Source organism: Pan troglodytes, chromosome 4, assembly GCF_028858775.2.
Source record: "Pan troglodytes isolate AG18354 chromosome 4, NHGRI_mPanTro3-v2.0_pri, whole genome shotgun sequence".
Classification (NCBI taxonomy): domain Eukaryota; kingdom Metazoa; phylum Chordata; class Mammalia; order Primates; family Hominidae; genus Pan; species Pan troglodytes.
This window is the reverse complement of record NC_072402.2, coordinates 21,969,055-21,995,870: the sequence shown is the minus strand read 5'-3', so window position 1 is coordinate 21,995,870 and position 26,816 is coordinate 21,969,055. Positions and strand designations below refer to the sequence as shown.

The following is a 26,816-nucleotide window of genomic DNA, read 5'->3' as shown; positions in this document are numbered from 1 at the left end:
ATCTACTGATTTGTGTACATTAATTTTGTATCTGGAAATTTTGCTGAATTCATTTACCAGTCCTAGTAGCTTTTTGGATGAGTCTTTAGGGTTTTCTAGTTATACAATCATGTCATCAGCAAAGAGAGACAGTTTGACTTCCTTTTTACCAATTTGGATGCCCAGTATTTATTTTTCTTCTCTGATTGCTCTGGCAAGGACTTCCAGTACTATGTTGAATAGAAGTGGTGAAAGTGGGCATCCTTGTCTTGTTCAAATTCTCCAACGGAACACTTTGAGCTTTTCCCCATTCATTATAATGTTGGCTGCATGTTTGTCATAGATGCCTTTTAGTACCTTAGGGTATATCCCTTCTTTGCTGATTTTGCTGAGGGTTTTAATCATAAAGGGATGCTGGATTTTGTCAAATGCTTTTTCTGCATCTATTGAGATGATCGTGTGATTTTTGTTTTAAATTCCGTTTATGCGGTGTATCATGTTTATTGACTTGTGTATGTTAAACTAACCCTGTATCCCTGGTATGAAACCCACTCGATCATGGTAGATTATCTTTTTAATATGCTGTTGGATTTGGTTAGCTAGTATTTTGTTTAGGATTTTTGCATCTATGTTCATCAGGGATATTGGTCTGTACTTTTCTTTTTTTGTTATGTTCTTTCCTGGTTTTGGTATTAGGGCAATACTGACTTCATAGAATCATTTAAGGAAGATTCCCTCTTTCTCTATCTTATGGAATAGTGTCAATAAGATTGGTACCAATTCTTCTTTGAATGTCTGATAGAATTCAGCTGTGACTCTGTCTGGTCCTGGACATTTTTTTGGTTGGCAGATTTTTTATTACCATTTCAATCTCACTGCTTGTTGTTGGTATGTTTCTGTTTCTTCCTGATTTAATCTAGGAGGGATGTATATTTCCAGGAATTTATCCATCTCCTCTAGGTTTTCTACTTTATGCACATAAAGGTGTTCAGAGTATCCTTGAATGATCTTTTATATTTCTGTAGTATTGGTTGTAATGTCTCCCATTTCATTTCTAATTGACTTTATTTGGATCTTTTTGCTTCTTTTCTTGGTTAATCTGACTAATGGTCTACCAATTTTATTTATCTTTTCAAAGGGCCAGCTTTTTCTTTCATTTATCTATTGTATCTTTTTTTATTTGTTTCAATTTCATTTAGTTCTGCTCTGATGTTTGTTATTTATTTTCTTCTTCTGGGTTTGAGTTGGGTTTGTTCTTGTTTCTCTGTTTCCTTGAGGTGTGACCTTAGATTGTCTATTTGTGCTCTTTCAGACTTCTTGATGTAGGCATTTAATGCTATGAACTTTCCTCTTAGCACCACTTTTGCTGTATCCCAGAGGTTTTGATAAGTTGTGCTACCATTATTGTTCAGCTCAAAGAACTTTTTAATTTCCATCTTGATATCATTGTTGACCCAGTGATCATTCAGGAGCAGGTTATTTAATTTCCATGTACTTGCATGGTTTTAAAGGTTTCTTTTGGAATTGATTTTCAATTTTATTCCACTGTGGTCTGAGAGAGTACTTGATATAACCTATTTTCTTAAATTTGTTGAGACTTGTTTTGTGGCCTATCATATGGTCTATTTTAGAGAATGTTCCATGTGCCAATGAATAGAATGTGTATTCTGCAGTTGTTGGGTAGAATGTTCTGTAAATATCTGTTAAGTCCATTTGTTCTAGGGTATAGTTTAAGTCCATTATTTCTTTGTTGACTTTCTGTCCTGAGGACCTGTCTAGTGCTCTCAGTGGTGTATTAAGTCCCCCTCTATTATTGTGTTGCTGTCTATCTAATTTCTTAGGTCTAGTGGTAATTGTTTGATAAAGTTGGGAGCTCCAGTGTTAGGTGCGTATATATTTAGGATTGTGATATTTTCCTGTTGGACTAGTCCTTTTATCATTATATAATGTCCCTCTTTGACTTTTTTTTTTAACTCCTTTTGCTTTAAAATTTGTTTTTTCTGATATAAGAATAGCTACTCCTGCTCTTTTTTGGTGTCAATTTGCATGGAATATCTTTTTCCATCTCTTTACATTAAGTTTATGTGAGTCCTTATGTGTCTGGTGAGTTTCTTAAAGACACCAGATACTTGGTTTGTGAGTTCTTATCCATTCTGCCATTTCGTATCTTTTAAGTGGAGCATTTAGGCCATTTACATTTAATGTTAATATTGAGATGCAAGGTACTATTCTATTCATCGTGCTATTATAACTGATGTGGAATATACTGGTTTTATAGTTTTCTATTAAAATTCAGGTGCTTTCTGGCATCACATTAGCAATGTTTGTCAGTGGTGGGTCTATGTACACGTTCTTTTAATTTGTGGTAAAAACATGTAACATAATATTTACCAACTTAACCTTTTTTTTACATTTATAATATTAAATGTATTTGTTTAGATACAACTATCCACTCACATACATTAGGGGAGTATATACATTGCTTTTTTCACTTTCAAGTTTTCAAACATTATTTTTACTTAAATTCTGCAACAACTTTTTTATTTTAATTTGATACATAATATTTTACATATTCATGGGGTACATGTCATATTTTGTTACATGGATAGAACGTGTAAGGATCAAGTCAGGGTATTTGGAGTTTCCATCACCTTGAGTATTTGTAATTTCTATGTGTTGGAAACAATTCATATCCTCTCTTCTAGCTATTCTGAAGTATACAATACATTGTTGCTAACTATACTCACCTTACTGTGCTATCCAACTTTAGAACGTATACCTTCTACCTGTGTGTAAGGATTCACCAACTTCTCTTCATTCCCTCTACCTACCCACATACCCTTCCCAGTCTCTGTTATCACTCTACTCTCTACCTCCATGATATCAACTTTTTAAGCTCCCACATGTGAGTGAGAACATGCACTATTTGTATTTCTGTGCCTATCTTATTCCACTTAACACAAAATTTCCAGTTCTATCCATGTTGATGCAATTGACAAGATTTCATTCTTTTTTTATGGGCCAATAGTATTCCATTGTGTATATATACCATATTTTCTTATGGTCAAATAGAATTCCATTGTGTATATATATCACATTTTATCCATTCATCTATTGATGGAAACTTAAGTAATTCCATATATTTGCTATTATAAATAATGATGTAATAAACATACAATGCAGGTATCCTTTAGATATACTGATTTCATTTCCTTTGGATGAATACCCAGTAGTGGGACTGCTGGATCATAAAGTAGTTCTATTTTTAGGATTTTGAGAAATCTCCATACTATTTTCCATAGAGGTTGTACTAATTTACATTCTCACCAACATGTATAAGAGTTCTCTTTTCACAGGAACCATGTGTTACTAGTCTTGGGGTGCTCCTTAAAGCAGATACAACCTGGATGACAATGCCCAAGTCCTTTCAAAAGTCTGGAGAGCTTTCCAATAAGGACATGTTCAAACAAGCCCAGACAGTGAAGACTACAATAAATACCTAGCTCTTCAATGCCCAGACACAAAAGAACATCTACTAGCATTAACAACATCCAGGAAAACATGACCTCACCAAATGAACCAAGTAAGGCACCAGGGACCAATCCTGGAGAAACAGAGATATGTGAACTTTCAGACAGAGAATTCAAAATAGCCATGTTGAGGAAACTCAAAGAAATTCAAGATAGCACAGAGCAGGAATTCTGAATTATATCAGATAAATTTAACAAAGAGATTGAAATAATTTCAAAGAATCAAGCAGAAATTTTGGAGCCAAAAAAAATTCAATTGGCATACTGGAGAGTCCTTTAATAGCAGAACTGATCCAGCAGAAAAAAGAATTAGTGAGCTTGAAGACAAGCCATTTGAAAAGACACAGTCAAAGCAGACAAAAGTAAAAAGAATAAAAAACAACAAAGCACGCCTTATAGGATCTAGAAAATGGTCTCAAAGGGGCAAATCTACGAGTTATTAGCCTTGAAGAAGAGGTAGAGAAAGAGATAGGGGAAGAAAGTTTGTTGAAAGAGATAACAGAGAACTTCCCAAACCTAGAGAAAGATATCAATATCCAAGTACAAGAAGGTTATAGGACACCAAGCAGATTTAATCCAAAGAAGACTACCTCAAAGCATTTAATAATAAAACTTCCAAAGGTCAAACATAAAGAAATGATCCTAAAAGCAGCAAGAGAAAAGGAACAAATAACCTACAATGGAGTTCCAAAATGTCTGGCAGCAGAGTTTTCCGTGGAAACCTTACAGGCCAAGAGAGAGTGGCATGACATATTTAACATGTTGAAGGCAAAAACTCTTTTACCTTAGAATAGTGTATCTGGCAAAAATATCCTTCAAACATGAAGGAGATATAAGGACTTTCCCAGAAAAACGAAAGCTGAGGAATTTCATCAACACCAGACCTGTCCTACAGGAAATGCTAAAGGGAGTACTTCAATCAAAAAAAGAAAAGGTAATTAATGAGCAATATGAAATTACCTGAATATACAAAACTCACTGGTAATAGTAAGTACACAGAAATGTACTTGGAATATTATAACACTGTAACTGTGGTGTATAAATAACTCTTATCCTAAGTAGAAAGGCTAAACAATGAACCCATCAAAAATAGTAACTACATTAACTTTTCAAGACATGAGTAGCACATAAATAGAAATAAGAAAAGGTTAAAAAGCAGGGGGATGAAGTTAAGGCATAGAGTTCTTATTAGAGTTCTTCTTGCTTGTTTCTTTATGCAAACAGTGTTAAGTTGTTATCAGGTTAAAACAATGGGTTATAAGACAGTATTTGTAAGCCTCATGGTAATCTTAAACCAAAAAGCATACAATGGGCACACAAAAAATAAAAACCAACAAACTTTACAATATTACCAGAGAAAATCACCTTCACTAAAGGAAGACAGGAAGGAAAGAAAGAAGGAAGAGAAGACCACAAGACAACAAGAAAACAAATAACAAAAAGGTAGGAGTAAGTTCCTACTTATCAATAATAACATTAAATATAAATGGACTAAACTCTTCAATCAAAAGACATAGAGTGGGTGAATGGATGAAAAAACAAGACCCATTAATCTGTTGCCTACAAGAAATACACATCACTTATAAATACATACATAGACTGAAAATAAAGGGAGGGAAAAAGATATTCCATGCAAATGGAAACCAAAAAAGAGCAGGAGTAGCTATACTTATATTAGACAAAATAGATTTCAGACAAAAACTATAAGAAGAGACAAAGAAAGTCACGATATAATGATAAAGAGATCAATTCAGTAAGAGGATAGAATAGTTTTAAATATACATGCACCTGATACTGGAGCACCCACATATATAAAGCAAATATTTTTGGAGCTAAAGAGAGAGCTAGGCCTCAATACAGTAAGAGGTGGAAACTTCAACAACTCATTTTCAGCATTGGACAGATCTTCCAGACAGAAAATCCTCAAAGAAACATTGGACTTAATATGCACTATAGACCAAATGAATCTAATAGATATTTATAGAATATTTTATCCAGTGGCTGCAGAATACACATTGTTTTCCTCAGCACATGGATCATTCTCAAGGATAGACCGTATGTTAGGTTTCAGACAAAACAAGTTTAAAACATTCAAATAAATTGAAATAATATTAAGCATCTTATCTGACTACAATGGAATAAAACTAGAAATTAATAAGAGGAATTTTCGGCGGCTCACGCCTGTAATCTCAGCACTTTGGGAGGCTTAGGTGGGTGGATCACCTGAGATGAGGGGTTCAAGACCAGCCTGGCCAATATGGTGAAATCCCATGTCTACAAAAATATAAAAATTAGCTGGGCATGATGGCAGATGCCTGTAATCCCAGCTACTCGGGAGGGTGAGGCTGGAGAATTGCTTGAACCTGGAAGATGGACATTGCAGTGAGCCGAGATGGTGCCATTGCACTCCAGCCTGGGTGAGAGGGCAAGACTCCATCTCAAAAAAAGAGGAATTTTGGAAACTATAGAAATACATGAAAATTAAACAATATGCTCCTGAGTTACTAGTGGGTCAATGAAAAAATTAAGAAGGAAATTGAAAAATTTCTTGAAACATATGATAATGGAAACACAACCTACCAAAACCTATAGGATATAGCAAAAGCAGTACTAAAAGGGAATTTTATAGGTATAAGTGTCTCCATCAAAAAAAAAAAGAGGAAAAACTTCAAATAAACAACCTAATGATGAATCTTAAAGAAAAGCAAGAGCAAACCAAACCCAAAATTGGTAGAAGAAAAGAAATAAGAAAGATCAGAGCAGAAATGAATGAAACTGAAATGAAAAAAGGAATACAAAAGATCAATAAAATAAAAAATTCCTTTTTTGAAAAGCTATCAAAATTGACAAACCTTTAGGCAGACTAAGAAAAAAAAGAGAGAAGATACAAATAAAATCAGAAAAGAAAAAGATGATATTACAACTGATACTGAAGAAATTTAAAGGATCATTAGTGGCTACTATGAGCAAATATATGCAAATGAATTGGAAAATCTAAATGGTCAAGTTCCCAGACACTACAACCTACCAAGACTGAACCAGGAAGAAATCCAAAACCTGAACAGAGCAATAACAAATAATGAGATTGAAGCCTTAATTAAAAGTCTCTCAGTAAAGAAAAGCCTGGGATCCAATGGCTTCGCTGCTGAATTTTACCAAACATTAAAGAAGAACTAATACCAACCCTTCTCAAATTATTCTGAAAACTAGAGGAGGAGGAAATAGTTCCAAACCCATTCTATGAGACTGGTATTACCCTAATACCAAAACCAAATACCAAAACTATACCTCAACATAGTAATAGCCATATATGACAGACCCACAGCTAGTAATCATACTGAATGGGGAAAACTGAAAGCCTTTCCTCTAAGATCTAGAACATGACAAAGATGCCCACATTCAGTACTGTTATTTAACATAGTACTGGAAGTGCTAGCTAGAGAAATCAGACGAGAAAGATGTAAAGGGCATCCAAATTGGAAAGGAGGAAGTCAAATTATCCTTGTTTGCTGATTATATTATCTTATATTTGGAAAACCCTAAAGACTCCACCAAAAAACCTATTAGAACTGATAAATTCAGTAAAGTTGGAGGATACAAAAGCAACATACAAAAATCAGTAGAATTTCTATATGCCAACAGCGAACAATCTGAAAAAGAAATCCAAAAAGTAATCCCATTTACAATAGCCACACATAAAATTAAATACCTAGGAGTTTAACATAACCAAAGAAGTTAAAGATCTCTACTATGAACACTATAAAACATGGATGCAAGAAACTGAAAAGGACACAAAATAATGGAAAGATATTATATGTTCATGGATTGAAAGAATCAATATTGTTAAAATGTCCATAGTACCCAAAGCAATCTACAAGTTCGATGGAATCCCTATCAAAATACCAATGGCATTCTTCACAGAAATAGAAAAAAGAATCATGAAATTCATATGGAACCACAAAAGTCCCAGAATAGCCAAACCTATCTTAAGCAAAAAGAACAAAACTGAAGGAATCACATTACCTGACTTCAAATTATACTAGAGTTATAGTAACTCAAACAGCAGTGGTACTGGCATAAAAATAGACACACAGGCCAATAAACAGATTAGAGAACCCAGAAACAAATCCACACACCTACAGTGAACTTATTTTTGACAAAGATGCCAAGAACACATTGGGGAAAAGATAGTCTTTTCAATAAATGCTACTGGGAAAACCGGCTATCCATATGCAGAAGAATGAAACTAGACCCCCGTCTCTCACCATATGCAAAAATAAAATCGAAATTGATTTAAGACTCAAATCTAAGACCTCAAACTATGAAACTACTACAGGAAACTCTCCAGGACATTAGAGAAACTCTCCGGGACATTGCACTGGGAAAAGATTTCTTGAGTAATACCCCATAAGTACAGGCAACCTAAGCAAAAATTGACAAACGGGATCAAAACAAGTTAAAAAGCTTCTGCACAGCAAAGGATACAACTAACAAAGCAAAGAGACAATCCACAGAATGGCAGAAAATATTTGCAAACTACCCATCTCACAAGGAATTAATAACCAGAATATATAAGGAGCCCAAACAATTCTGTAGGAAAAAATTTAATAATCCAATAAAAAATGGGGAAATATTTGAATAGAAATTTCTCAAAAGAAGACATACAACTGGCAAACAGGCATATGAAAAGGTGCTCAACATTATTGATCATCAGAGAAATACAAATCAAAACTACAATGAGATATCATCTCACCCCAGTTAAAATGGCTTATATCAAAAAAAAAAAAAAAGAGAAAAGAAACAGGCAATAACAAATGCTGGCGAGGATGTGGAGAAGAGGGAACTCTCATACACTGTTGGTGGGAATGTAAATTAGTACAACCTCTATGGAGAACAGTTTGGACATTCCTCAAAAAACTAAAAATCGAGCTATCATATGATCCAGCAATTCCACTATTGGGTATATATCCAAAAGAGATGAACTCAGTCTATCGAAGAGGTATTTGCACTTCGTGTTTGTTGCAGCATTATTCACAATAGCTAAGATTTGGCAGCAACCTAAGTGTTCATCAACAGACAAACGGATAAAGGAAATATGGTACATATATGCAATGGAGTACTATTTAGCCGTAAAAAGAATGAGATTCTATCATTTGCAACATGGATGGAACTCGAGATCATTATGGTAAGTGAAATAATCCGGGCACAGAAAGACAAACATTACATGTTCTCACTTATTTGTGGAATCTAAAAATCAAAACAATTGAACACATAAACGTAGAGAATAGAAGGACAGTTACTAGAGGCTGGGAAGGGTTGTGGGGGATTAGGGGTACATGTGGATGGTTAATGGGTACAAAAGAAATAGCAAGAATGGATAAGGCCTACTATTTGATAGCACAACAGGGTGACTATAGTCAATAATAACTTAATTGTACGTTTTAAAAATAACTAAAATGATGTAATTGGATTATTTGCAATACAAATGATAAAAGCTGGAGGGGATGGATACTACATTCTCCATTACGTGATTATTGTGCATTGCATGCCTATATCAAAACATCTCATGTATCCCATAAATATATATGCCTACTATGTACCCACAAAATTAATAAAATAAACTAGTAAGCCAAAAAATGTTCCCCTTTCCCCACATTCTTGCCAACATCTCGTTTTTCATCTTTTTAATAATAGTCATTATAACGGGTAAGACGATATCTCATTGTGGTTTTGATTTGCATTTCCCTGATGATTAGTGATGTTGAGCATGTTTTCACATACCTGTTGGCCATTTGTATGTCTTCTTTTGAGAAATGTCTATTGATGTTTGCCCAATTTTTGATAGGATTATTTTTAATTAATTTATTAATTTATTAATTTTTTTTGAGATGGAGTCTTGCTCTGTCACCCAGGCTGGAATGCAGTGGCACGATCTCGGCTCACTGCAACCTCTGCATCCCGGGTTCAAGCGATTTTCCTGCCTCAGCCTCCTGAGTGTCTGGGATTACAGGCATGCGCCACCATGCCTGGCTAATTTTGGTCCCCAAGCATCTCCCTATGTTGCTTTTAGGGCCCACGTGGGTCAAAGGACTCTCCCTTGGCTTGGTTTGCAGTAGCCTGTGGTGGGAATGTGCACTGCTAGAGGTCTCTCACCCTTTTCCCAACCAGGAAGTCTCTCTGGGCTTCCAGTCAATCCTGGCTGAGCAGGCTGCCTCACTTCTCTCTCCTTCCTTATTCTAATGTTTCCTGACACTTCTCTGTTGAATTCCAGTATTCTCTCTTAGATCATTTATTTGAAGTGTGGTTATCTACTCGCTATGTTTGTTCTTCTTTGTGGAAGAGGTGAGTAGCAAAGTAGCTAGTCAGCCATCTTGAAGCTGCTTTCTCAGCAATCTCTCCCAATCATGTTGAAGTATACAGTTTAGGGGTATTCACATTCTTGTGAAACAGATCTCCAGAACTTTGTCATCTTATAAATCTGAAACTCTATACCCTTTGAACAACCATTCCCCTTTTCCTCCTCCCCCACCCCCTGGTAACCGCCAATCTAATTTCTGCTTCTCTGCATTTGACTGCTTTAGATACCTCATGTAAGTGGAATCGCACGTTATTTGTCTTTTAGGGACTGGCTTATTTAACTTAGCATAATGTGATCAAGGTTCATCCATGTCGCAGCATATGACAGAAATTCATTTCTTTTTAAGGCTGAATACAGCTGTTTTCTTTTCCATGAAACATTTCAATTATAAGGGGAGGTATTAAAAAATCTTAAATTTTTTTACAGTAAGGAATGATAATTATGAACTACCTGAAACTTTCTTTGACCCAGGTATATATAAACTGGGGTAATAGGACATTATGAGTAGGCACATCTTGTTAAACAAAACAAGTGATTTCTTTTTTCCATTCTTTGGTTGGTAGTTCTATAATAGTGTTTGGTAGAGATGACAAAAATATAAAATATCTGAAATAGACAATATTCTTTATAATTTATTTAAAAATTATTTCATACTGTTTTCACATAGTAACTGCTAAACCAATAATAAAATAGATATCTCTATATAATTACATAAAAATACAATTAAGCAGAACACAGAAGGAAGATCATACTTTATAGGAAGATAATATTTTTGTAATAAGCATATGGGGAGATATAAACTGTTAGGCTTCATTCCTGTTGTTAACTCCCACAAATGTGAAATAAATGTGAGAAACAAAAACTGTTTTGAAATACCACTTCTTATTATACTTAAAAAAACATATTGAGTATAAAGTCAAAATAATCTGATAAATCAATGACTTGTCATCTAATACTCTCAATTATAAACTTTATTGCACTTATGGCTATAATAATTTCACTGAACAAGCACAGAATAGAATTCAACTGCAAGGCCTCTTTCTCTACTACTTTTATCTTCCTTTAAACTCACCCCATTTTCCCCTTACTATACTTCCTTCCTTTCAAAAGGGAGCCACAGAAAAGATTTTTTCTGGAGGAGCAAAATTACTTCCCAGGATTAATACAGGAATATACGAATTCAATAATAATAGCTTTAAAAGATGACATTTAGATATATTAGAAGACAATCCAAATGTGAAATCCTGTAATTTTATAAGATGTTGTATCTAGTTTATTGGATTAATTTATTTTTAACTTTCCATTTTTGCATCTTGTCTAATGAAGCACAGTTATGCAGATTTAGTACACAGACCACCACTTAGCTGAAGGAATAAAGTCAACTGTTGCCTTATGTTGATTGTTATAGTAACCTGTTTAAAGATCAGATTAGATGGAATGTCCAGTTCTCATAAAATTTTCCTACCATTTTCTAAATGGTCTTCATAGAATTTTTAGAAATTACTTCAACCAAATCTTAAAAACACTTGGTTTATGATTATACTGGCCAACTAAAGTACATTTTTTAAAAATAAAATGTGTTATTTGGCAGGCAGCTGTCTACATGGCCATTTATGTATTTTTATTTAAAGAAAAAATGTAAGAGATTTCCTAATGTGGCCTCCTCTGCACCCCAAGCTTTTACTCTTTGAAAAATGCATGAGTACTTTCCTTTGGAAATCATGTAGCCTACACATATTTTATAAAAATCACAGAATGTGGGAGTATGGACAATTTATTATATATCTGAGAACATCAGAAAACATGAAGTTTGATGTCATATGGTCTAAAATAGCCCATGATGTAAGGCTTCTGGGCCTGGTGTGGTGGCTTATGCCTATAGTTCCAGGGCTTTGAGAGACAGAGAGGGGAAGATCACTTGAGGTAGGGAGTTCAAGTCCAGCCTGGGCAACATAGTGAGACCCCATCTCTACAAAAACATTTTAAAAATTAACCAGGTGTGGTGGCACACAACTGTAGTTCTAGCTAGGTGGGAGAATCACTTGAGACAAGGAGTTCAAGTCCAGCCTGGGCAACATAGTGAGACCTCATCTTTACAAAAAAATTTAAAAAAATTAACCAGGTGTGGTGGCACGCACCTGTAGTTCTAGCTACTCAGGAGGCTGAGGCGGGAGTATTGCTTGAGCCTATGAGTTTGAGGTTACATTGAACTATGATCATGCCACTGCACTACATTCCAGGCAACAGAGCAAGACCCTGTTTCTAAAATGAAAAAAAAAAAATATATATATATATATATATATATATATATATATATATATATGGTTTCTCCCAGACGTTCTTAGACTGCCCAACCATGCAATTCTCTTTGTTGTCTTTTTCTTTCATCGGCAGCTATTTAATCAATTGTGTTCATTAACTGTCCACTTGATGAAATAACACTGTAGTAGGCATACAGGGAGTTATAAAGGGAGACTTCATATTATATCATAATATCTTCAATGTCTTTATAATCTAATATCAGGCAGTGATAGGAAGGAAATAATAAATATCTATAATTGTCCTTGGCAGAGAGGGTACTAGAGCATGTTCTGTTTTCTTATTGTGTGTGTGTGTATCAATACAATGAAAAAAATTTTAAAGTAACACATTATATGAGCTAATGAGCTTTGGGGTAAAGATTGCTGGAATTAGTTTTGAGCCTAATTTTGGAAGAAAGATGGATTCTGATTGGGAAAACATGGCAAGCATGTGACTTGAACCAAGAGGATGGCAAGCAATTGTCTGAACATGGAGCCATTTGGTATAGGACCTGAATATGTGTGAGTAGAAATTTGATTCTGGTTTAGGAGGAAGACTGAAAACCACTACAAGCAGAGGTGTGACTAAAGTTATAGTTCAGGAGAATGCTTTTTTTTGACTATAATTAGATAAATTGAATGAGGAAAATTGACACAATTGTGGATAGTAAAGGCAATTAAAATTGGGACTTGGGCTACAGCTACAACAAAATTAAATTAAAAATGTCAGATGACCTCATGGGGCTATGTGACTCCACTCAACTTAACATCCAAATGTTGTATTTAAAAAATCCTTTAAAAAATTTCTGAACATTTCTGCCTGTTGTCATAGATACTTCAAGACTGAAAGGAGAAAAAAATAATTCAAAGGGAACACGAGATGGCAGCAGTTATATCATATAAAGAGAAAGATTGGGGAAAGAAAAACATTTGAAATTATTTTTAAAATAAAAAAATATGTAGCACCTTATTCTTTATGTGCTGTATTCCTTTTCAGTACAGAGATTACTCAGTCATTGGTTTCATGCTTCACAGCACATATGAGGTTCATTCTGACTATGGTAAAAAATCCTACTCCATTACATGGGATTGTTTCCTAAAATAAAGCTGTTGCTGTTTTCTGCAGATTACTGTTCCTCTATGTTATCTGAGGCAGAAGAGTTCTGTGGGGTGCAAATTTGTTTTAAGTGCTCCAGTATTGCTTTTTCTTCCTCTTCTAGTGTTTCATCCTTCTTCATTTCCCACCTAAAAGAAAAATCACATCTTAGCATTTTCGTAACTTTCAAACCACAGGTCAACACTCAGTTAATCAAGTCTTGAATATGTAATCTTGGCTTATTGAGTCATCTGACTCTCCCTGTTTATTCTTCACTGACTGCCTCTTGGGTAATACAATTCATTGGCACTGCCTCCGCGGAGTGGGCCAGGAGAGTGGGAGACAAAAGTAGAGTGAAATCAGCTCCACTTCAGGATAAAGTTTTTAAAGAATTGTTTCAAATGAGGTTTCTGTATTTCAAGAATGTATGTGGCCTATGAAAATACACATATAAATAAAATCTAGAATTAGCAACTAATAAGCAAATATTTTTCATAGCATTTTTTCCCTCACTGATTAACCAGATTAGTGGTTGTAAGTTGCAGGGAGGCTTGCCAGGAAGCCTTTAGCAGAAAGAAGAACATCGAGGTTACTTGGATATACCTTAAGGGCAGGTCAGTCTATTTCTTGAAATAAGATCAGATTTGAAGCAATCAAGTTCAACCACTCTAGAAAAGTGGCAAATTGTTAGCAAGGTTCCAAAGAACATTTACTAAAAAAAGAGATTAAAGACTTTCTAATTCTGGATGATTAAGAGATACAGAATAAAATCTTAGACTCTCAAACTACATACATACAAATATAATCTTGCAAAGTAAATATCGTCACAATAACCCAAGCACACTTACTTCTTCCTTCCTATCCACTCTCTCCACCTCCCCAGGACTGCCCAGGAGAGTATACTGAACCCAGCATTCTAACAGTTTCCTTCTCCTATCCTCACTCTTATTTCTATCCCTACCTAAGCTGTCCACCATAATGTACTGTTACAAAAGGATTTTAAAGCCAGTGCTGATACAGTCTAAAAGATCCTCTGCCATAAAGGCATCAGCAGGATAGGATTTCTAATAACAAACAAGCAGCTACTCACTGAATGTCCTCCAGAAACAGAACCCCTCATTGTGTTATAATCCAAACTCCCAGACAACAAATAGTCTGCCACACATGAATTTAGGGTGGAATTTTCTGGTTTTGTTTGAGTGATGAAAAGAAAGCAACTGTATTTTCTTTCTTTCTTTTTTTTTTTTTGAGACAGGGTCTCCCTCTGTTACCCAGGCTGGAGTGCAGTGGCACAACTATGGCTCACTGCGGGCTTGACCTCTTGAGATCAAGTGATCTTCCTGCCTCAGCCTCCCAAGTAGCTGGGGCTATAGGTGCACACCACCATGCCTGGCCAATTTTTTTAATTTTTTGTAGAGACAGGGTCTCCCCTATGTTGCCCAGGCTCATCTTGACCTCCTGGGCTGAAGTGATCCTCCTGCCTCGCCTCCCAAAGTGCTGGGAATACAGATGTGAGCCACTACGCCTGGCCTTGGATTTTCCATAGAGACCTCATAGTATGGTATCTGTTCCCATACTAGTTTCCTTTTTGGAGTGCTGAGTTCAGTATGCCCTGGCCAGTCCTGGCAGTCATATATGTGAGAGGAAGAAGGAGGGGAAGTATGGAGAGAAGAAAGAGGATTATCTGAAAAGTGACACCTGGTTTCAATTAATATTTCTGCTTCACCCTCTGCCTATGATTCTCCTCATTTCCTAGCCTCAAACTTGTCTGGATCTAAAAACTGCTATTTTTGGCTGCCTTAGTTCCACGTTTCCATATGATTGAAGTTAGGTCATTGGTCTAACAGGTTTTAATAACAACATGAATGATAAAAAGTTTTTCACTGCCACACTATTCAAAGCCACATCACAAGGGAAGTCAGTATTTTGGGATTTACAATTTAGCCCACAAGATTTTCTTACACTGCTTTCATGGAATTTTAATGATAAAAAGCTCTCCCTACCCATTTTATGTGGGTGAAATTGGGTATTGCTAATATTCATGTCAAATTGAGCTCCTCCCAAGCAGGAAAATAAATAATGGAAAATACTTTTATATAGCATTAACTAATGGTTAAGCATTCTTTTAAACACTTGAGATATCACTCTTTAAATTCTCAATTTAAAAAGTTATTATTGCTGTTCTACAGATTACTAAACTGAGGTACAGAATGTTAAAATCACTTGCCTGAGTATCTTTGTATTTGAACTCAGAGAGTCAGAATCTGGAATCTGGGCTTTCAAATGCAATTAACAACCGTGGCTTAAAAACCATTTACAGCTAATATAAAGTACTGTCAAAAAGTTTAAATATTTTACTTTCCAAAAAATGTTGCCCAAATTGTGCTAGATATTACAAAAAAGAACCATCTAAGGATCATATAATCTTAAATCCAAACATGAGAAATTAGATTTGCCTTTTTTCCTTCCCATGTAAAGGTGCTAATATTGTCTGAGTAAATGAATTATTTTATGAATGTCAACAGAATAAAGTACGTGATATGCACATAAATATTTTGATCATTGTGTCTACTTGTGAAAATTGAAAGTAGTCTCTCTGCTTCATTAAAATCTGTATAATTAATGTAATTTAAATGAATCATATACATAATAGAATCCATGATAAGGATTTTTGAAGCTTCATGACAATTATAGGCACTTCACAGTATAATTGAGCTGTTAGTAATTAATGATATTAGGTAAAGTTATTTACCTACCACAACCTTATTATATTTGCTTTGTGCTTATTAAGAAGAAATCATTTCATAAGAGGATAAAAAATGATGACAAAAATGGATGAAAAAATATTAGAACTACATTTTCCTTAATAGTTTTACTCATATTGAATGAAAGCATTAGAGATTTGAAATGTGTATTTATCACAAACATTGTTATATTTCACATCTATAAGTTGTTAACGAAGTTTTTCTTTAATTCCATCATGGTTTTGGGTTTTGTTAACACAATGCAAAAACAACAAGTCAATTCTGTTAAAAAAAAATACTGAAAGAGAAAAGAATCTACCAATTTGTTAAACATAATTGGATGGACAATCTGTTAAAAATCTTTATTCCTAATTTCCTCTAATATATTTAATATCTGTGGTGGAAAAAGCATATCCCTGCAGAAACCAGAAAATGTTGGAAGCAACATATTCTGGTTCCTCCAGAAAAGCATTATGAGGTAATTATATTTTTGTTTTTCCTAATTTTGGTAGCCTGCCCTTTTGTATTATTGCTGAATTCCCCCACCTGCCTACTATTATAGAAGAATTGCAACCTGGCCCCACAGCTGGTGGCAATGACTATGCTGTGTCTTACACACTGATTAGCAGTCAAGTCTCATGAGACTCCACTGATCTGTACCATGATATGAACTGTCTTCTGGAATTGGCTCCATCTGTATGGCTCCTAGGTGGTTAGATATGGGTCCCTTTTCCTAGGCAAGCACAGTAGGGACTCTAAAGCCTAGACTGAGATACTCTAACAGAATCAGCAGTTACAACTTTGCTCATTTGTACCACTCTGATTGACTTGGTTGTTCTTAGCTTGGATGCATGTTCCTGAATTTACACACATATTCATTCCTCAAGCAGAGATATCTGCCTGCTACTCTGTATATTTTATTAATATTAGCACATATTATAGAGCTTTTCCATGTGCCATACCATGAGCTAAGACCTTTCTGTTTTTGCTCACCGACAATGAGACCTTGAGGTGTGAAAAATAAAAACAGTCACAGATCAGTGAATAACTATTCTAGTGATCAGTTTTATAGAATCTTATATTTGGGGAGGTTTCAAGGATGACTGTGTGTTAGAGTCAACCAGGAGAGCCTCTCTTAGGGACATGCATAGTAAAACATGAAGTATATCCTTGGTAGCATTGGTCCAGGCTGTCACAGAAGCAAATCTTGGGTGGCCTGTACTGCAGGAAGGAGCAGCCAACACCAGACAGATGAGGAGGGCCAGAGTCTGGAGTGTGAGGTGTTTGAGGCATTTACCCTTCCTTTTACTAGGAGAAAAACATTTAAAATATCTGAAATCAATAGTGTTCTGAATAAGAGCACAGGCCCTAGAATCACTCTGCCTTTGTGTTGAATCTGAATGTAAACTTCCTAGATGAATCACCCCAGGCAAGTTTTTTAACCCCTTGGTGCTTCGGGGTTCTTTCTCATGTATAAATATGGTCACATTGGAACACAGGCCCCCTTATTTGTTTATGTACTGTCAATGACTGATCTCACTCAATAATGTCAGAGTTTAGTAGTTGCAATCGAGACAGACTAAGACTGCATGTCCTGTAAAGCCTAAAATATTTACTATTTGGAGTTTTTTTGGAGGAAGTTTGCCAAATTTGCGCTAGAATGATAGTTCTTAACTGGGGTGACACTGCCTCCCTATGGGGAAACATGGAGGGTATTTTTGGCTGACACTACACTATGTCTAGAGAGTGCTTCTGCTAGGACCTAGACAACACAGATGGCAACATGTTTATGTGCAACAATCCCACACAATGAAGAGTTGTCTTCCCAAAATGTCAATATATCCTACTGAGAAACATTGGCTTTAGAATCTCCAAATAATATTGAATAAGAATAGGTATACTAAAATAGGAAGAATCCCTAGCTAATTTCTGATTTTTAATTGAAATAGTTTTAGTCTTTCACTGTTTAGAATACTATTTGCTGCAGAATGAGGGTTTAGAAGTTAGGGTGCTGGATTTAAATCCCTTATAAGCAATGTGGCCTTGGGCAACCCAGATAAAACAGTGCCTCAGTTTCCTTATCTATGGAATGGTAATAATAATAGTGCCTGCTTCACAGAGTTGGAATGAGGTAGAAGAGATTAAACACACATAAAACATAAAATAATGCCTCGTTTATAGCAAGCACTCAACAAGTGATAACTATTATCATGATGATGATTATTATTATTTGGCATATTGGTTAAGGTTGCAAGTAGGAGAAGTCCTGGGTGTGGTCAGTTACACAAATAGGGGATAATTGTCCTCATCTAATAAGAATGCAGAGGTGGGTGATTGCTGGCATAGGTTAAGTAGTTTAACAACAGCAGGTCTGATGACTCTGTGGTTCTCTTGTCCTTTACCTCATGGTCCCAATACGGTTGTTGCAGCTTCAGCCTTCCTGTCCTCGTGCTGAGGCAGGAGGAAAGAGTATGGCTCCACCTGTCTTGTTTTATCGGGATAATAAAACCTCTCCCAGATTCCTCCCAGTAGACATGGGAGCCATCCTGTCTAGGCTTGAATCCTGACTCTGCCACTTACTAGCTGTGTGATATTGAACATATTTCTTAATCTCTCTGTGCATCAGTTCTCTTATATGCAACATAGGGGGTGCTAGTGGTATACATCTCAATGCATTGTTGTAAATAGTGGATGAGCTATAAATTTAAGTCCTTCATAGAACGTTACTCTTATTTTGTAAGATTCTACTTGTGTCAAGTGGTTTCCTCAGAGCTCCTACCTTGATGTACTTTCTCACGTTCTGTGTCTTTCACATTGTTTTATCTGGTAAATTATCTTTTCTATCAATCAATAAATAATATAATATTGCAATAAATACATTCCAATAAATAAATATTGCATATATGTATATATGTATAGGTATATGATCGTGTTCTCATTCCCTCTTGTTTTTCATGAGGGAAATGTTTCATGCTAGTCTACTACTCTGTTCACCCTAGCATGGCCAAGGTTGTTTTTGTTTTCCTATAATCACTTTGCTGTATTTTTCAAACACAGACTGTAATAATGGCATTTGATCATATTTTTGGTATTTCTCCTGCGATAACCAATAAAATACTTGAATATAAAAATGTAACTTAAGCCTCCTGTTTAATGTTATTATGAAACATTTATGTAGCACTTTATATTTACAAAGTGCTTTACAATTATTTATTAGTTAATTGTACTGTTAAACAACATTAGTCATCTGGCCAAATAAATGATTTCAAATTGTTCTACCAATATATAGCTGAGGAGTGAAGAGTAAGGTCATATTGGATTTTATTCTTCAAGAAAAATCCTTGTTGTCTGTCTCTCCTCCACATTGCACAGTGCAGACTGGTTTTTCAGAGGGAGGTTCAAATCAGAGGGGAAAGTAATGTCTCTGTTACCTTCTTTCTGCTGTTCTGTACATGTGAGCTTTTCTCAGGGTCAGTCCTAGACCATCTTCTCTTCTCCCTTGGAAAGCCCCACATATCCAGTTGTTTTCTCACATCTGTAATTCAGCTCTGTCCCAAGCTGTATGTAATTCAGCATCTTTAAACTTTGTTTTTGTCCTAAGTTCTCTCAATTCAATTCTTGATGGCCATTTTTACTCACACTCCAATTATATCAGTATTAAATATATATACTGTATTCATATATGTACATATATGAATACAGTAATATATGTATACAGTATACATATGTATACAGTATATATGTATACAGTACATATCTGTATATATCTGCATATCTGTATATAGTACATATCTGTATACTGTATATATACACATATATGCATCAGTATATATAATATACATACATATATGTATGTTAAGTATAAATACTGTATGTGTGTATATTAAATATATGCTGTATGTATGTATATTTAATATATACATATTAAATATATACTGTATATGTGTATATTAAATATATACTGTATGTATGTATATTTACTATATACATGTATGTATATTTAATATATAATATATGTCTGTATATTTAAATTATTCAAACTGACCATTACCCCCTTCTCCCTCAATAACACAGGGTCCAAACAGTGAAGAGTAAAGTCATATTGGATTTTATTCTTCAAGAAAAATCCTTGTTGTCTGTCTCTCCACATTGTACAGTGCAGACTGGTTTTTCAGAGGGAGGTTCAAATCAGAGGGGAAAGTAATGTCTCTGTTTCCTTCTTTCTGCTGTTCTGTACATGTGAGCTTTTCTCAGGATCAGTCCTAGACCATCTTCTCTTCTCCCTTGGAAAGCCCCACATATCCAGTTGTTGTTCACAAAGTATTTTATGCCACCACTCCCAATCTTGTTCATACAGTCTGTCACCAGTTAAGAGACAACTTACTCTGCAAACATTCTCACATTCATGCATACCCCACTGCCATTAGTCCACAGGTACACATGATTTCAGTGTCTGGACAGTGCGATAATCTCCAGATATCCAGATCCAAAGACTCACGCTACTGCTACATCAAACCAGCAATGACTGCCCTGCCTAGAGAGTTTAAAGTCTTTATTGTTCTAGCTTGGTAGCAGCAGTTCTGTTTAGCTGCTACTACCTCCCCTAGGGAGAAAATTATTTTCCTTATTTTCTCACGCATTGTGTTTTCCCAGTTGTGTTTGCACTTCTACTTTTGCTGTTCCACCCACATGAAATGCCTTTCCACCTACCCCAAACCTGCTCATCCTTCTTCAGACCCAGTCTACAGCCCACCTTTTTCATGGAGAACTTCCCAACTACCTAAGACTAATGTGTGATCATCCTTTTCCTTTGAGTCCTATAGTATCTAATGTCTGTGCTTATGGATATTAGGTCAATTTTGGTCAATTAACCACATACTGCTTTGTTACATCTTTTCTATTACTTTCTTGAGCTGTTATTTCATTGTTGCATTAAAATTTTTTTTCACATGTATCTTTTCATCTATACTTGCAGTTTGTTGAAGAAGACTTCGTTATCTGTAGCTTTTGTTTCAAATATTTTATTTGAAATAACATATTTTCTTTTTCAAATAGAAAAGAGATGGATTTATTTTTATGAGCCTCAGGAATGTTTTTGAACATATTTATCAACTATTAACAGTTTTCTCTTATAATATGACAAATGCAAAAACAAACACACAGAAATTGACCTTTTCACATTCATGTCATCTTTGTTATCATTTGCTTTTAATAAACATGGCAGAGTGAGGATATTTTAAATGCTGCTGCTCAAGTTATGTTATTAGAAGCAAGAAAATGCCACCCAAGCTGAGGCCACTTAATTCAGCTTTTAGTAAGCATTGGAAAGTGTAGGAAGAGTGGATTCTTCTGTTCTTGATTCAGCCTCTAAATGACACCACTATGGCTTGCCCTGCATACAATCTCTGCTTCGTCTTATTTCTCAGCATTTACATCCTTCTTAACTTGATACTTTTAAAGAATCTATAGGTTACTTATCATTTCCAGAGATATAAATGATAAGGATAGAGAAGGGTAGGACACAGGACATCTGGAATAGATGGTTACTTTTCTATGAAAACTTTCTCCAGGGAATGCAATTGGAAGCAAATTCAGAAAGTATTTGGTTATGATTTTTTTTTAGAATCATGGTCTCACTCTGTTGCCCAGGCTGGAGTGCAGTGGCATGATCATAGTTCATTATAGCCTCAAACTGCTGGGTTCAAGCGATTGTCCTGCCTCAGCCTCCCAGGTAGCTAGGACTACAGGTGTGCACCACCGTGGCCACCTATTTTTTTTTTAAGCATTTTTCTGTAGAGAAGAGGTCTCACTTTGTTGCCCAGGCTAGCCTCAAGCAATCCTCCTGCCTTGGCATCCCAAAGCATTGGGATTATAAGTGTCAGCTACCATTCCTGGTCTGGTTATGCTATTTAATGATCACAGAATAATAACATTACTTGGCTCTCCATGATTCAGAGAAATTGCAGATAGATGTCATGTTATTTCTTCTCCCAAACAAAAAAACAAACCTGTTCTGTCCCCTACTCAAGTGCTTCCCACCCCTTACAATGTACAAATATCTTAGTTTGGCTCAAGTAGCATATTTCAAATAACTAATAGTTTAGTGTTTTGTACACTGTAATCTGTACCTTTTAAGCACTGGCAAGATATCTGTTGATTGGTATGTGTTAGAAGTTCAAGTGTTACTATGTTATTCTTGGGTGGAATGAAGAAATAATAACTTTTCACTACCAGTATCACAATGAGTAGTAGCTGATATCTCAAAAGATATTATTTGTCAATTTTATGAATGATGAATATGATGGCTCTTAGAGCATTAAAATCAATTTACCCATCCTTAGTTTTTGTATCACTATTTGTTTCTTAAAGTCTAAAATTCAGTGACCTTACCAAAAGGCAACAACTTCCTGCAAGTTCATTTATTTACTAACTATACTCACAACCTTTTTAAAAATGAGATAGTGGTATAAAGAAAAAAGTATTCAGTAATTTCAGTTATTTGGTACCTGACTAGTATTTTTGACCAATGTAAAAAGGCTTTAAACAAACTTTGCTTAGCAAAGTACTTAATTTAGGTCACATATCACACTGGAATGAGACCTTTTGTAGGTCACTATTTAAACATTTAATTTCTGGTGATGTGACACCAAAAACTAAATGTTTAATTTAATTTGATTGATCCCAATAACCTTTTCCTTCCTCCGACTTTCTTTACCACCACTTTTTTCTTTAGTATGTAACTTTATATCATCATCTCACTTGGGTCTCTGGTTGTTGATTGCCTTGCTTCTTCTATCAGTTTAGGAGCTCCTCAAAGGCATAGAGTAGAACTATCAAAAAAGGGCTGTCATTTTAATTATCATAACCAGCTTTGATGTAAAGAGGATGTTATTATAGTTAATTCTGAGAAACTGTATAAATCAGCAAAGCCCTCTTAATTTAGTCATCAGTAAAATATAACCATTCACGTTTCCATTCTGGTTAATGTAATTAACTGAGAATAACAATATTTAGGTCCTCAATTTTTAAGGGATCAAAATACATAATACTAACTAAATGAATTTAAATTTATCTTTCATGACTCAGACAACACTTTCAGATTATACCATTTCTTAAAATATGGTGTTGTATATATAGAATAAATAGAAGACTGACCCAAATGAGCATAAACTCTGGGAAACTGTCTCAATGAATGGTAATGGTAGGAAATTAATTGTAATGGACTCTTGTTATAAGAATGAAATTAGAAGGCCTTAAAAATTACTTGTTATATTGAACTTTAGCATGTATAGCTTATGTTTTGAGAGATCAACCTTAGTTTGTATTCTATTTAATATGTATCACAATGAGTCACATTTTAGAACAGAGTTTTGCCATATGTAATTAACTTGCTTATTTATCTAGCAAACATTTGAGAGCCTGCTGGGTTTAAAACATTGAGCTAATCTAGATTCAGTGCAATCCCTATCAAAATACCAATGACATTCCTTATAGAAATAAAACAAAACAATCCTAAAGTTTATATGGAACCACAAAAGAGCCAAAATAGCCAAAACAATCCTACACAAAAAGAACAAAACTGGAGGAATCATATTATCTGACTTCAAATTATATTACAGAGGTATAGTAACCAAAACAGTATGGTATTGGCATAAAAAAGACACATAGACTAATGGAACAGAATAGAGAACTCAGAAACAATCCACACACCTACAGTGAACTCATTTTTTTTTTTTTTTTTTTTTTTTAGACAGAGTCTCACTCTGTTGCCCAGGCTGGAGTGCAGTGGAGCGATCTTGGCTCACTGCAACCTCTGCCTCCCAGGTTCAAGTGATTCTCCTGCCTTAGCTTCCTGAGTAGCTGGGACTACAGACGCGTGCCACCACGTCCGGCTAATTTTTTGTATTTTTAGTAGAGATGGGGTTTCACCGTGTTAGCCAGGATGGTCTTCATCTCCTGACCTCGTGATCTGCCTGCCTCAGCCTCCCAAAGTGCTGGGATTACAGGCGTGAGCCACACGTGCCCGGCCTCAGTGAACTCATTTTTAACAAAGGTTCTAAGAACATGCACTGGGGAAAAGACAGTCTCTTCAATAAATGGTGCTGGGAAAACTGGATATTCATATACAGAAGAATGAAACTAGACCCCCATCTCTCGCCATATAAAAAAATCAAATCAAAATGGATTAAAGACATAAAATATAAGACCTCAAACTATGAAACTACTACAAGAAAACATTGGGGAAAATCTCCAGGACATTAGTCTGGCTAAAGATTTCTTGAACAATACCCCACAAGCACAGGCAACCAAAGCGAAAATTGACAAATGGGATCAAAACAAGTTAAAAAGCTTCTGGACAGCAAAGGATACAATCAACAAAGCAAAGAGACAACCCACAGAATGGGAGAAAATATTTGCACACTACTCTTCTGAAAAGGGATTAATAATCAGAATATATAAGGAGTTCAAACAACTCTATAGAAAAAAAGTCTAATAATCTGATCAAAAGATGGAAAAGATTTGAATAGAAATTTTTCAAAAGACATACCAATGGCAAACAGGTATATGAAAAGGTGCTCAGCATCATTGATCATTAGAGAAATGCAAATCAAAATTACAATGAGATATCATCTCACGCCAGTTAAAATGGCTTATATCCCAAAGACAGGCAATAACAAATGCTGGCGAGGATATAGAGAAAAGGGAACCCTTGTACACTGTTAGTGGGGGTGTAAATTAATATAACCCCTAAGGAAAACAGTTGGAGGTTCCTCAAAAAACTAAAAATAGAGCTACCATATGATCCAGTAATCCCACTGCTGGGTATATACCCAAAGGAAAGGAAATCAGCATATCAAAGAGATATCTATACTCCTATGTTCATTACAGCACTGCTTACAAAGATTTGGAAGCAACTTAAGTGTCCAACAATAGATAAATGGATAAAGAAAATGTGGTACATATACACAATGGAGTAATATTTGACCATAAAAAAGAATGAGATCCTGTCATTTGCAACAGCACGGATGGAACTGGAGATCATTATGTTAAGTGAAATAAGCCAGGCACGGAAAGACAAACATCACATGTTCTTACTTATTTGTGGTATCTAAAAATCAAAACAATTGAACTCATGGACATAGAGAGTAGAAAGATGGTTACCAGAGGCTGGGAAGAGTAGTGAGGGGCTGAGGGTGAGGTGGGTATAGTTAATGGGTACAAAAACTAGTTAGAAACAATGAATAAGACCTACTATTTGATAGCACAATATTGTGACTATAGTTTATGAAACCTTAATTGTACATTTTAAAATAACTAAGAGTGTAATTGGATTGTTTGTAACTCAAAGGATAAATGCTTGAGGGAATGGATACCCAATTCCCCATGATGTGCTTATTTCACATTACATGCCTATATCATAACATCTCATGTACCCCATAAATATATACACCTATGTAGCCACAAAAATTAAAAAACAAAATAAAACAAAACAAAACAAAAAACCACGGTGCTAGGCAACAGTAGTGAGAAGAGCTGAATATGGTTTTGTCCTCAGGGAGCTTATTCAGACAGAGAGCGTTCATTATATGGACTGAACTAAATAATTATTCTAAATCCATATTCAAAATCCTTTAAAGATTGTGTACAGTATTTCAGTTTAGTATGAAATGTCAGTCGTAATAAAAGGCATCAGTGCTGTTTTCTTAGGCTTCATTTTAGTAATTTGTTTGCAGAAAATACGTAATTCAAGTATTTCTTCCTTGCCTCATGAAGCAATCTGGGGTAGCCTTAGGAAATAATTCATGTCCTTCTTCTTGGTTGTTGTTGTTGTTTTTTTTTTTTTTTTTTTTTTTTGAGATGGAATCTCGCTCTGTCACCCAGGCTGGAGTGCAGTGGCATGATCTCGGCTCACTGCAAACTCCGCCTCCCAGGTTCAAGTGATTCTCCTGCCTCAGCCTCCTGAGTAGCTGGGATTACAGGCACGCACCACCATGCCCAGCTAATTTTTGTATTTTTAGTAGAGACGGGGTTTCACCATGTTGGCCAGGCTGGTCTTGAACTCCTAACCTCAGGTGATCCACCTGCCTCGGCCTCCCAAAGTGCTCATGTCCTTCTTGACTCATTGGAAAGGCAGCAACATTAATGACAGAAAGCAGTATAACTTTTTTTGAGTAATAAAATCATTATTAAATTATATGGTAAGATTGGAAACTATAGAATATGATGTTCTATAGTCCCAAAGCAAAAGCCTTAGAGAAGGGACAGATATAAAACTATCCTGTATTTGAGAATAACGTCATGAGTATTACGATTCAGGAATAGTAGTGGGAAATCCATTACAAACCAGAATATTCATCTTGAATTTAAATGGCACCATTTTTTAGTAACTCCATTACGCCCCCCTCCTCACCCCAAGAAAAACCATAGGATTAACGTCAGTTTCTTCCCTTGAAGACAGGTAACCGGACGAGACCTACCCTCTTTCTGATACGTTCCCCGGATGATGAAAATCCACAAAAGCTTTTGCCTAATGTTTTAAAACCCATGTTTTAAGAAATATGCATAGTTTCAGTCCATCCCCTTTAGCGTACGTTAGCAGAAATTGAGAAATCAACATTGTTCTTTTTAGGTAACTCGAAAGTTGATTTATCTTCTCAAAAATAGAGTTGTTTAAAATTTCTGTATAGGTTGTAATTTTCAACACTTTAATAGTTTTGTTTTCCTCTGAACTTTGTACTGAATCTCTAAAGTAGTTAAATAGCAGGGGTTTTATAAGGGAGTTACAAGGCCTTACATGTTTTCAGTAGC

The 26,816-nt window shown here is 35.4% G+C and overlaps 1 protein-coding gene and 1 long non-coding RNA gene across 4 annotated transcripts in view; one reads left to right on the top strand and one right to left on the bottom strand.

Annotated features, from left to right (window-relative positions):
- The window catches only part of LOC104006367 (uncharacterized), a 215,923-nt gene that overhangs the window by 28,432 nt on the left and 160,675 nt on the right, over positions 1-26,816 (top strand). The gene's annotated exons all lie outside the window — the stretch shown is intronic.
- KIAA0825 overlaps positions 13,049-26,816 on the bottom strand; it is a 462,961-nt gene continuing 449,193 nt past the window's right edge. Inside the window, exon 23 of the mRNA XM_063810211.1 lies at positions 13,049-13,412. Coding sequence (XP_063666281.1) covers positions 13,295-13,412 — 118 coding nt within the window. The 3' untranslated portion in view covers positions 13,049-13,294. The remainder of the gene's footprint in view (positions 13,413-26,816) is intronic.